This window comes from Etheostoma spectabile, chromosome 12, assembly GCF_008692095.1.
Source record: "Etheostoma spectabile isolate EspeVRDwgs_2016 chromosome 12, UIUC_Espe_1.0, whole genome shotgun sequence".
Classification (NCBI taxonomy): domain Eukaryota; kingdom Metazoa; phylum Chordata; class Actinopteri; order Perciformes; family Percidae; genus Etheostoma; species Etheostoma spectabile.
This window is the reverse complement of record NC_045744.1, coordinates 15,060,766-15,073,311: the sequence shown is the minus strand read 5'-3', so window position 1 is coordinate 15,073,311 and position 12,546 is coordinate 15,060,766. Positions and strand designations below refer to the sequence as shown.

Genomic DNA, 12,546 nt, shown 5'->3' with positions numbered 1-12,546 from the left:
CTGTTTTTAATTAAATGTTGTTTTCTTTGTGCATACATTTTTTAAACTTTTGCAGCAATGTTTATGTAATTAGGTTTTCTTTAATTAATTAGGTGTGGTGGGTCTACAGTGTCTCTCTTAACAAGCTGCTAAAATGCATTAGTGTGGGTGTTATGATGTTAGTGTGACCCAGAACTCAGAGATACAACACAGGAGTCAGAATGAAGTTCAGGTTGTTTTAATGTTCATAGATGATATCCTGCCAGGGCGAAAATTGAAGCACTGGTCGATTCACTGTGAAATCCGGGCAAAGCAGGTGGGAGGAAGCACAAAGAACAAGGGTTACTACGAGAAATCCACAAAGATAAACACGAGACAACAATCTCAACTACAGAGCCAAGTTACCACAAAGGTGTATGTAACGATTGTGGGGCGGCTGTGACTCAGTGGTAGAGCGGTTGCCTGCTAATTGGAAGGTTGGTCGTTCCTGCAGTCCCGTGTCAAAGTGTCCTTGGGCAAGACACTGAACCCTAAGTTGCCCCCGATGCTGCGCCATCGGAGTGTAAATGTGTGTGAGTGTTTATCGGATGAGCAGGTGGCCCCTTCTACGGCAGCCTCGGCCACAGTGTATGAATGTGTGTGAATGGTGAATGGTTCCTGTACTATGTAAAAGCACTTTGAGTAGTCTTTAAGACTAGAAAAGCGCTATATAAAATACAGGGCATTTAACAATCTGATGCTGAAGAGGTGGTCAGCCCGGGTATGAATGCTGTGCAGGTGACGGAGCAGATATGAGTGGCCACGCCCCCTCATACAAAGACAGACAGACACAGAGTAAAGGGAGAAACAACACACAGGATGGGGGGGACGTAGCAGACCACAACAGTGGGTCAGATTTGAAAGCTTTCCCATATGATGATGATGATATGATGATGACCATAATGCTGGTAAGGAGGAATGTCCCACGCTAAATTCAAGGAAACTTAAGAGGGACCTATAATTTTGGCACCACGTGTCAAAATTACATGTCAACACCAGTTTTAAATGTAACTTATGGGTGATTAATATGTACATTATTCTGTTCCTTTAATTTATTTTTAGATTACAAATTACTATTGAGTTCCTCTACATTTGTGCATTTTTGTATTAAAAATAGTCTTCTACTGAGTCCTCCAAGCACACCTGACTTGTTGCACAGCATACAGGAAACGACATTGTGCTTGGGTTCTTTTGCTCATCACACTAACCAATTTCGACAGCCAACCCTCTCTCATGTCCTCATTAAATTCTCTTGTCTCTCCAGTATTTGTAACATTCTGTCCCTCTTCTTGTAAAGAGGCCAAAGACGCGGCATAATGATAACTCGTAATATGGTTGCTGCTGTCTAAATGTCTACCTTGACAGCAGACTCCAGCTACTACATGTTCCCTGTCTGAAAGCTGGACAAGGAACCCAAACAAAGAAACAAGATGACATATGTGGCTGCCTTGTGTGCAGAGAGAGGGATTTCTAAACAAACAATGCCCATACATTCATGCGCCACACACTTCATCGATTGAGCTCGCAGATGAGCTATTATTATGGTTATTATCAGCAGTTCCACCTGTTTCAAACATGGAACAGAACAGATGTGATTAAAGATACCTTCCCTTTGGTGTCTCCAAATCAGCAGGGGCGGTAAATAAAAAATAAAATAAACATAGTGACAAACTCACTAACAGGCATTTCAACATTCAAGAAGCCTGAAAGTCTCAAACTTAATATGTTGCTTCCTCTCTCATTTTATAATTTGGTAAATTACATTTTGTAATAGATAACCACAGAAATTTGATTCAGCTGAATAGATTTTTTATTATCACAATGTTATTTAAATTTTTGCACGAAAGGATTGCTAAAAGGTTGATGACGAGTTTGCAAATGGGCCCCGGGGGTTAGATAAGGACCTGGGGAAGTTCTCTGGTCATGAAATCATGTAGATAAAACATGTATACAGTTGTGTATACCCGTGTCCTGGCAACAGCTCATACAGTTGTTGGTGAATGGATGGGAGCTGATGACCACTCAGCCAATAATACACAGATGCAGAAACCAAGGGATTCACAATAGAATTAAGTGACTGGCTTAATTAATTGATTAAAGTGCCTTTTGTGCAGCTCAGGAACAAAATAAGAGTGTATGCTTTGACAAAAAAGATGCCAAAACCTTGTAATGTCAGGGGTTAGACCACTTTTGGCAGTAAATTGAGTGTCTCTCAGGCTTTACAAAATCTTGTTTCTTGATTATTAAGTATCTTGAAACATTTTTCTTTTACAGTCCAGGGGAGAGACTATCTCAGTTGACAAAGTTCATACATCCATACATGTTGCCCTAAGTTTTTAGTGAAGGTTGTTGAATGCAGCCTGGAAAGAAATACCTGCAGACACGGCTCAGCCTTTAAAAAAGTACTCTCAAGCATATTCTCCTAAACTTAAGAGATGCAAGAGTTGAACATCAGTCAAAAGTTAAAACCATAACGATTTTGTTATCTGCTGTAGGGCTTTTGCATTGAATTACTTAATTTTACACACATTTGTTGTCTACACTCTGTCTTTTGTAACCAATGAGGAAAAGGGGCTGTTTTGCAACCTATAACAATAACAATTTCAGAGGAGAGTTTTAGTTCCCCATGACACTGAAACTCTCTCTGCATATTCCTCTGTAACATCAAAAAGAAATTAAACATCACGTTTTGAGAAAAATTAATTACAGCATATTGCTAGTGCGCATGGTTTCATCTATCTCTTCCTGCCATACTGGGATTTCTATAAGCTCACAAGGGGAAGTTGCAAAAACAGTAATCTTATGTAATTCTTCTTTTAGCAAGCGTAAGCTCTGCTTTTAAAAAGCATGAAGAGTGTAAAGGTGACTTTTACCCAAAAAAGGCTACAGTTGAAGATCGAGGTTTATCCTTTATTAGCAGCACAGATAAAAGCTTTTCTGGTGATTTTGGGACAAAAATGTATGGATCCAAGTTTAACTAAAATAACTTTAACATGGAATATAAATTTGGATTAGTGGTTAAAGGGATAATCTTTTAATATAAGGCCAATGTTTAGGTAAACAACAATTTTTATAATCGATAAGTAGCTAATAAAAGGTTATTTTTCCAGCAAAAATGCCAAACATTAGTTCCAACTTCTTAATTGTAAGGATGTACTGCTTTTTGTCTTATGTGTGTACAGTAATATAGTAAATTAAAGATATTTGGGGTTTTGTCTGTTGGTTTGACAATAGAAGCAATTTGAAGATGTCCCCTGGATGGCTTCAGGAAAATTGTTCAAACAATTAACTGAGAAAATAATCTGCGTGATTATTTAAAAAAAAAACTTTGGCGCTACATTGAACCACACACTACACATAGTACATGCCCCTAGGGTCCAAGTATGTAGAGATGTATGTTCATTATGCATTTGCTTTAGTTCTGTTTGGACAAGTAAGGTGAATGCCATTCAAATATTTTTTAAACAGAATGAAGAATCTGTTTTTTTTTTTATCTGAATCTGTTGGGTTCATAATCTGAATCAAAGGTCTAAGAGAGGGTCCTGAAAGCCTACAGATTGTAAAGATTCTTGAAGTAAATGTGTGATTATGATATTGGGATACATAAATAAAAGGGACTTATGCAACATGAGAACTGCTGGATGGCGGATGAAGAGGAAACAACCCTAGAATGCTTTGGTTCATGGAGACATTTGGAGGCGACTGAAAGTCAGCAGCTCCACATGCTTAGAAAGGCAGAGCAGGGGCACCTGGGTAGCTCACCTGGTAGAGCATGTGCCCATATAGAGATTTACTCTTCAACCCAGTGGTTGTGGGTTCAACTCTGACTTTCAGCCCCTTTACTGCTTGTCATTACCCCTCTCTCTCCCCTTTCATGTCTTCGTCTGTCCTATGAAAATAAAGGCCTAAAATGCCCAAAAAAACAATATCTTGAAAAGAAAGGCAGGGCAGAATGTGATGAACCAAAGGCAAACACTGGACTGATGCCTGAAATCATCTGTTTTTTTCATGGTCAGTAGTCTTAACTAGTATAAATAAGATCAAAATCCCAAGAAAGAGTCCTTCATGATTAACTTAAGTTTGAACAGCTGGAGTAAGTTTTCTGTTTTGAAAAATGTTTTTATCTCTTATCATATACAAGGCCTTGTTTACCAAACCAAATACAAAACTTGGTACGAAAGGTTTTACATAGTAGTTGCCACCAAACACAATAAGCCAAATGAGTGATTGTGTGTGTAAATAGTGTACAACGTCTATACTTTACAAGTGACCGTATCGGTGTCATCTAGCTTATATTTAGCTTTGTAAAAGAGGTTGCAGCAGAACAGGAAGCCACTGGATTTCAGTGCTTAAATCTCCTCAGAACATCCGTAAAAGGGTATTAGCCGACGTGTTTCAGGTCAACATCTGCCTGTGTGTGTGTGTGTGTGTGTGTGTGTGTGTGTGTGTGTATGTGTGTGTGTGTGTGCGTGCGTGTGCGTGTGCGTGTGTGTGTTGGTTGGAGAGGAAGCCTACCACTTGCTTCCTGGCCTTTGAGCAAGAGAGATAGCATCAGTGACAGCGCTGCCGGCATTAAAACTGAAAATAGATGCTCTTATGTCATGTGATATGAATACATTTCTGCAGATATTAAATTATTTATATTATGAATCTAATTTACAAAACCAAATGCATAAACAGCACATGCTGAGAAAAAAACAGGGCTCTGGGGGTGGGCCAGATCAAATGTGCAATTCATCTAACAAACAGGAAAACAAACAACAGAGTATGATTAGTAATAAACCACTCTTCAAGCTTCTTATAGAGGGGAAGTTCCTGGTGGCAGTTAGCTGGAGGACCAGTTGTCAAGTTCAAGATGAGAGTAATTACCAGAATTTCCTCTTTCTAAAAAAACTGGAGGCGCCTCACCTTAAGAGTTCAGAGCCATAGAAACCGAGTTATTTCCCTTTGATGCTGCTTTGCATTAGAGAACAGCATCCTTCACTGATCTTTAAATAGCCAGCGCACATGTCAGCTTGTTTACTCCATGTACTCGTTGGTTACTAAGGAATGTTTTTGTGCATTGAACTTTTTGTAGAAGAGAAGCGGTCAAGCTCATTGTCGTGTCACAAATTCAATCTCTACTACTCAGGCCTTAGTCAGCGCTGTTGCCTGACCTTTTCCTTTAAATTATAAAAGCTTTTGTTGATTTGCTTGCTATTATGTATTGGCAACATGCCTCTCGTAGTTATTACATAGTTTCCTGAATGCAGTAATTTGAGCTGAACTTGATTGTTAATAGGTATGCAGCAGTTACAGTTCCTTTGACTTTATCTTGGTTACAAATGCATACAGTCCCCACACACGAGCATTTTTTCAGAAGTTTGAGAGCCTCTTTTCACTTGAGTTTCAGACAAAAAAACATGCCTGATTGCACATTATCTTTTACAAAATGCACTAATGAATCTTCTCATACCAACAATGGATCAAAATACTATGTGTTGTGTGAAGGGGGTTGCTCATAGTGAAAAACCCAGAAGTAACTATTACTGGACTCCTGTTGTTTTGGTTTTATGGCCCGCAACCACGGTTTTGATTTAAAGTCTCACTGCTCTCAACAGCATAGTGTCCACCAGAAAAAGCTCTTAAAACTGATTCTACGATCTGCTGAGCAACAAACAGCAGACAAACATCGTTGGTAACTAGGGAACCCAGTGGAACATTTAGCAGCTAAAGAGCCAAAAACATAAGTAGAGGATAGTAATGTATGACAGGTAGCCCGAAAAACAGCTACAAATGAATGCTGATGTTGCTCCATATTGTCATAGTGACGATAAAAAAATGAAAGGATATAGCTTCAAACATGGGTATTTAATTAACACCTTGGTTGTTTTAGGACAAAATTAAGTATGTGCAGCAGAGCAGGAAGTAAAACACAAAACAAAAAAATAAAACCAAACAATAATAATTTATATGATAACAAATCATCACTTACTGTAAGGTTTTATGGTTGTGGCAGCCATAGCAACAATAAATAACTAAAAAATTCAGCAGAAATTTTAACAGTGTGCCTACTACTTGGTGCACATCCAAATAGTAATAAAACTTAATAGAAGTGTTAAGTGCCTTAACCCTTCAGAGATAGACCTTTTCCAAATCTAATTAAGACCTTTCTGTTTCCCAGAAACAGCTATGACGTAGCTAGCGCTAAACCAACCACACTCCATTTAAAAAACAGTACTTTTAGTACTTTTCCCAAAGATTTCCCATTCAAGTCTATGAGAATCTTTTTGCTGTTTTTTGGCGCTTTCTTGAAAACCGCGCAGCAAACCTCTTTGAAAAGCCATAGCACACCATTCCCGATCATTACACACCATTTGATGTATTATGTGTGCACGTGTTGGCAACGCTCCGTGACTAGTTCCGGGACGAAAAACAGGCAGAATAATAATAAGTATGAGCAATAATAGCCACTGAATGAGTAACCACAGCTTTTTTCACTCTTTTTTTTTTCACTTTTATCTGGGAATGATGCATCTTTTGCTGTTGAATTGCACTTTGTAACTGGTTACTCTTCACGTCTGATCTCTAAATATGTAGAACACGTTATCACACCTATAGTATCATTTGGTGTTACTCATGTTACATAAAATAAACTTTCCTGTGAACCTCTACAATCTTAATCTCTTCGTTAAAAGAAAGAAAATCTGTCTGCAAGTGGCAGTTAATAATGTTTAGCATCATCCTATTTGACTCATTATCCCGCCTGTTTTAAAACTGCATCACTGGAATTAGCAGCTGCAGGTTATTTCCAAAGGCTTCAACCTTAAATCTCCTTGGCACTGATTCAATTCAGTTAAATTCAGGTGATGGACTTGCTTAAAGATTCAAAACCTGCTGTACAAAAAACCCCATCCAATCTCTATAGACGTTAATAAGATTGAAGTCTTTATTCTAGTGGGAATTGCAGTTTTGACATTTTGCTCTGAGTACATTAAATTTGAAAATTGAGATTCTTCAGTTTGCAGCTCTGAGACCGAGCCTTCTCGGGGTCAGATGAAGAGTGGGTAAAGTTTAGCTGTAATTTTTCACACGTCTTTTTCCCTCTCGGTAGATCTGCACTCCAGACCTGGTGGTGTTCCTGGCCTGCACTAACCACCGTTTGAAGGAGAGGCTGCAGAAACGAGCCGAGCAGCAGGGACGACCAGACGACAACCCTAAGGCCATCGACCGCCGTCTGACCAACTTCAAACAAAACACCATTCCTCTGGTCAAATACTTCCAGGAGATGGGCCTTATTGTTACGGTAAGTTGTGTGGAACGTCTGTGTGTGTTTGCATTAAAGGGAAAGACATTATACATGCACATGCATGTTTAATTTTCCTAAAGCAGCCTATTGTTTTGTTAAATGCCATATTGAAGGATTCTGCAGAGCATGATTTACATCCAGTTGTAACCTTCAGTGGTAACACAGGAAGTGGTGACAGGACGTGAGAGTGTGGAGGGGTGTTTGGCAAGTCCAGGGCCACATTCAGCCCAGACAAAACATAGTAACACGTTTTTTTAAACGGAAATGGGGGTGGGTTGAACATCCTGTTGTGTGCGCAAGTGCTCTGTCTTTTTTTTACCACAAGTTTACAGACACGTCTCTGCTGATTGATGAATAAAGCATCATCTATCACCTGTGTCACATAGTCAATAAACAAGAGACACACCCACCAAACAAGAGAAAACATATCTCAAAGCAGTTGCACACCGTTTCACACCGTTCCAATGAAACACTTCATTCAACACGGAAACCGTGAGATTGAACGTGTCCTATCTTTCGTGCCAGAGGCCGAATTTAACTTCCTGGTGCAGACAAACAGCTATACTAGAATCATGTGGGATGGAAAGTAGCAGTGGGATTTTTAGGTGTTTGCACCATTGGATGGCTGCCAGTCTTATGCTAGGCCTAAACTCCCAAAAACTTGAACATGTGCAAGCACACATCCAAAAGGAAGCTACCCAAATGATGGACGCAGCTCTGTAGTAAAATGCAAATTATAGTGAGGTGAACGCCAAGCAGACAAAGCTCGTTCCAAAACGAGAGTGAATCTGGGGTTGTTGTATGTGATGCTGCAGGTTGTACACTGTACGCGTTGGACCTTCAACTATTGTCACATTATACTTTAGTTGACTTATGCATATAGTGTAGAAATCAAATTATTTCAAATTGTTCATCATGATATCCTGGTCGCCTAGTGATAAAAACACATTACATTTAACTGCAACATTCGGACTCTAATTCAAGCCTGAGGACTTTGATGCATATCATCCCGCTCTCTCTTTACCCTTGTTTCTTCTTCAGTCTCTACCCAATCAACTAGCTAGTAAAAGGTGGAAATACCCCCAAAATAAATTTGTAATCAATAATCCAAAATGTAATTTAACATAATCTGCAGTTTTGTAGAATCATTCAGTATTAACAATATGTCTAAATGTGTGTGCCAATAATCATGTTAACATAATCAAAGATATTTAATATCATTCCTAACACACCCAAAGGACAGCAGCTCCTGATTGTTTAGAGAGATGAAACGCAGAATGTTGCTGCTGGGACAGAGAGCCGAGTGTTAATTGGAGACCACTGAGATCTTCATTAGATTGTGTGCTCTGGTGCAGAGGGGCATTGAGGTACCCTTAGGTTTGTGTGAGGCAGGTGGTGATAGAGCTATTGGCTCGTGGCTGCCTCTTCAATCTTATTGTTCTGTCTGAGCCTCAGCGCAGGATTGTCTTCCTGGCAGCAGTGGGAAAACTGAATCCAATCCAATGTGAAAAACTTGTTTGTGCATGCTATTAGATTGGTGTCTGGGGGCAACCTAAAGTCAAGTTAGAAATAATTAAAATAATCAGATGCCCTAAATAAAAACAAAACAACAAAGGAGACAGAAGTGAGCCCTGTCTTGTTCCCCTTCCAAGAGCAAAATATTCAAGAATGAACCCATCTGGGTGCTTATACAACATCTTAATTCGCTACACAAAAATGCTGCCAAACCCAAACATTTTCAAAATGTTGAACACATAGCCCATTCTACCATATCAAATGCCTTTTTCAGCACAGAGGGAAATAGCAGCTATTGGGGACTGTCCATCAGCTACAGACCATGCAATGTTAATGAGGCACCTGACATTGTCTGACAAGCTTTGCCCCTAATAAACCCCACCTGATCAGGATGAATTGGAGAAGCAATGACCTAATTTAATCTATTTGCCGGCATTTTTGAAATAATCTTGACGTCTAACTGCATTAGGGAGATTGGGCAGTAATTCTTACTGTCTCCTGGGTCTTTACCTTTTTTAGGAACCAAAGTTAGTAAAGCCTGCCTAAATGTTGATGGCAGAGTGCCTTTCTCCAGGGCCTCTATATTTACCTCTAACAGAAGTGGAGCCAGTTCAGTTGCAAAAATTCTGCTGTGAAGCCATCGTGCCCTGTGCCCTGAGGCCTTACCCACAGGCAGGGCCCCCATTACCTCTTTAATTTCCTCTATAGTTAAACCAGCATCAAGGAGTTCTCTTTGCTCTTCTGTCAGTTTGGGAAGCCCAAATTGCACTTTAAAGGAACAAATTTTTCATCAGTAGAGGTAGATAATTACCTTTACAGATCAGAGTGAAAGCCAATTCCCTCTGTTTTAAATATCTAGCGAGTAATTTTCCTGCTTTGTCTCCCGATTCAAAACTATGTTGTCTTGCCCTCAATAAATTGAATTCAGCTTTCTGAGGAAAGAACATTGTTATATTGGTATTTTAATGGAGTCAGGTTTCTCAGGCCATCCTGTGACATTCTTCGCTTCAGTGTTTTTTACTTTCTAGTTCTAACAGTGCTTTAACACTATTCCTCTTATCAGATGCCCTCCAAAAGTCAGAGCAGTCAGAGTGCCCCCTTTAGCTTTCTGTGGTCAATGCTGTAAGAGTAAAAGTAAAAATGCATTTAATGACTCTGGGATTCCAGATGCATTTACACAATTCAAATCTTTTATCGCAGAAACCTGTAATATTTCCTCCTGTGTGATATCCTATTTCTTTATGTATATTGCCTTTTTGTATTCTGCTTATTGCTTTCTGGTCCAGGTCTCTCTTTCCCTTGGCTCTCTTGTCTCTTCACAGTTCATAAATATCACTTCTATATGTAACTGTATATGCTTCACCTGTTTCCAACATGCACAATTTGAATAGTTTGTACTCTTCTTTACTGGTATTTTTGATCAGATGGTTTCTGATTTAAATCATAATTCCACCAATTTTAGGCAAATATCTTTGTATTGTTCAGCCCCCTGGTGGAAGGAGGAGGAATGAACTCACAACCAAAGTTAATTTGAAATCAATCAAAAAACATTGTGTTAATTCCCCATTCCCAAACATTTCTGGCTTCATGAATACACCATATATCAACTATAACATCAAAAATTAAATGTTACATACTGAACAAGCTTCTCAAAACAGACTCCATGCAGTCTGTACAACCCTCTGTTCTGGCTGACACTTAGACCATTCCAGGTCTTCCCCTCTAGAAATTACTCCAGACTCTATCACTTCCTGTTTTCCATTTCGACCCAGATCCCTGCTTGAAATGAGAACAGGTGAATGAAACTAAAATAAATGACTTGAAATTAATTGTGTTTGTGTTGTATTTATCCAAGTATGATTTCTAGTCTTTCGACTAGTATTTAAATAAACTGAAATGAAAAGACAAACCATGTGTTCATTGATGGAAGCCCACATGCTAATGATAATACTCACGCTAACCATCCCTTACTACTGCTTATACTAAGGTTAGCTTAGCATGATATGGCATGCCTAGACGACCAGCCAGTTTTCCAACTATTATGCATAGTATCATAAATCATTATGACTATTATTTTCTCAATCAATCAATTCATCCTTTTGTCTATAAAATGTCAGAAAATGGAAATATATGTCCATCACAATTTCCCAGAGCCTGGGATGTTGTCTTTGAGTGTCTTGCTTTGTCTGAGCCAAAAACAATCATCATCAGATAATACAAGACAACAAGAGAATATTCACATTTTATGGCTTTTTGACTAGAAGTCAAAACTAGAAGTTAAAAATAGAAGTGAATCCAATAAAGCACCTTTAACCTTAATTATCAAAGATTTTAAAGATTAATCTTCTGTTGATCAAATTAACTGAAAAAAATGTATGCTTATGTTTGACGACTGGTTGAGTTTAGCAATCTGTCAAAGTTTTGTAAATGTCATATGTTACACCGGTTGTTGAAGATATCTTGATGTTGTGCGTCCATTATTTGTTCAGTTAGATAACAACGTCACCTCCAAAAAACAACAAAAAACAGGTGAGAAAAATAAAAAAAAACTTTACAGTTGTTTTTGCAATACATACATTAAGTGTTTTATGGGGTGTTTTTGTTTTCCATTAATGCTGGCAGAAATGTACAAATCACAATCACACCTTATTCAAAGATAGACAGCTAGATAAACAATTTATAAACAACAGAAACAATACAGAAATTAAAAAATAATATTTAAAGCTCTTTAAACATCCAATATCCCTGACAGGTATATATATTGGGTGTGTTTTTTGTAATAAACATCTTGGGTATAATTTTTTCTCTCCCATAACCTGTGAATGAAAGAATTCTGCAGTCCTCACTCCTGTGACGGTAACATTTTATTGATTGATTGATTGTCTCTCCTGTGAATCACTGCAGCATTGACGAGCGAGTTAGAAACACGTCACTCCCCCTTACTTCTTGCTTGTCTAATCCTCCTTGCAATTACAACAAAAGACAACAAAGGTTGGCTCAGTCTAAAAGAACATCTCAGGACAAATGATGCAAGTAAAAACTTATCTTTATAAATCTATACGGTATTAACAGTAGATGTGTGGAGGATGGTACAGGAAGTTGAAAGTGATTGCTTGGTTTCCACCAACACTTGGAGAAGTGTGTCTTGTGCTTCTAAACAACAACGTATGTTTTATTGCATGATAGGACTTTAAGAAACATGAGTGTTTGTGTGTGTGTTTAAGAGTGAGTATTTTTATTCCTTTTACCTAAATATGATTTTGACTAATACTTTTCTAACACAAGACTGAAAACAGGAGGCAGAGAAAACTTTCCAATAAGACTATGAAGTATGATCTTTATCCACATGGTCAGCTTTTATTTCCAATAGTCTGTCTACCACCAGCACAAATTCCTTATTGTGATTGCCATGATTGGAATTAGTGCGTAGATTGAGACGTTAAGTTGCTGCAGCTAATGATAAATCCTGAACAAAGGACAGATTAACACTGTCGTTCAAAAAAGCATAAACCAACACAGCTTTATAATGGTATATCTGACGTACAATCGCTCAGTGTTTTTTTTTTTTGTAGCCATAGACAAAGGTTGGGATTTGGGACATTTATTGTGATTTTTTTTTTTCACCTTTATTTTTACAGACAAGTCATCAAGAACAAGTTCTTATTTACAATGGCGGCTAGACAAGTGGCATAGCAAATTTAGATTTTTATGCAGGAAAAGTGACA

General features: G+C 38.4%; 1 protein-coding gene across 1 annotated transcript in view; it reads left to right on the top strand.

Moving 5' to 3' along the window:
- The window catches only part of ak5 (adenylate kinase 5), a 73,639-nt gene that overhangs the window by 17,843 nt on the left and 43,250 nt on the right, over positions 1-12,546 (top strand). Inside the window, exon 6 of the mRNA XM_032531377.1 lies at positions 7,112-7,303. Coding sequence (XP_032387268.1) covers positions 7,112-7,303 — 192 coding nt within the window. The remainder of the gene's footprint in view (positions 1-7,111; positions 7,304-12,546) is intronic.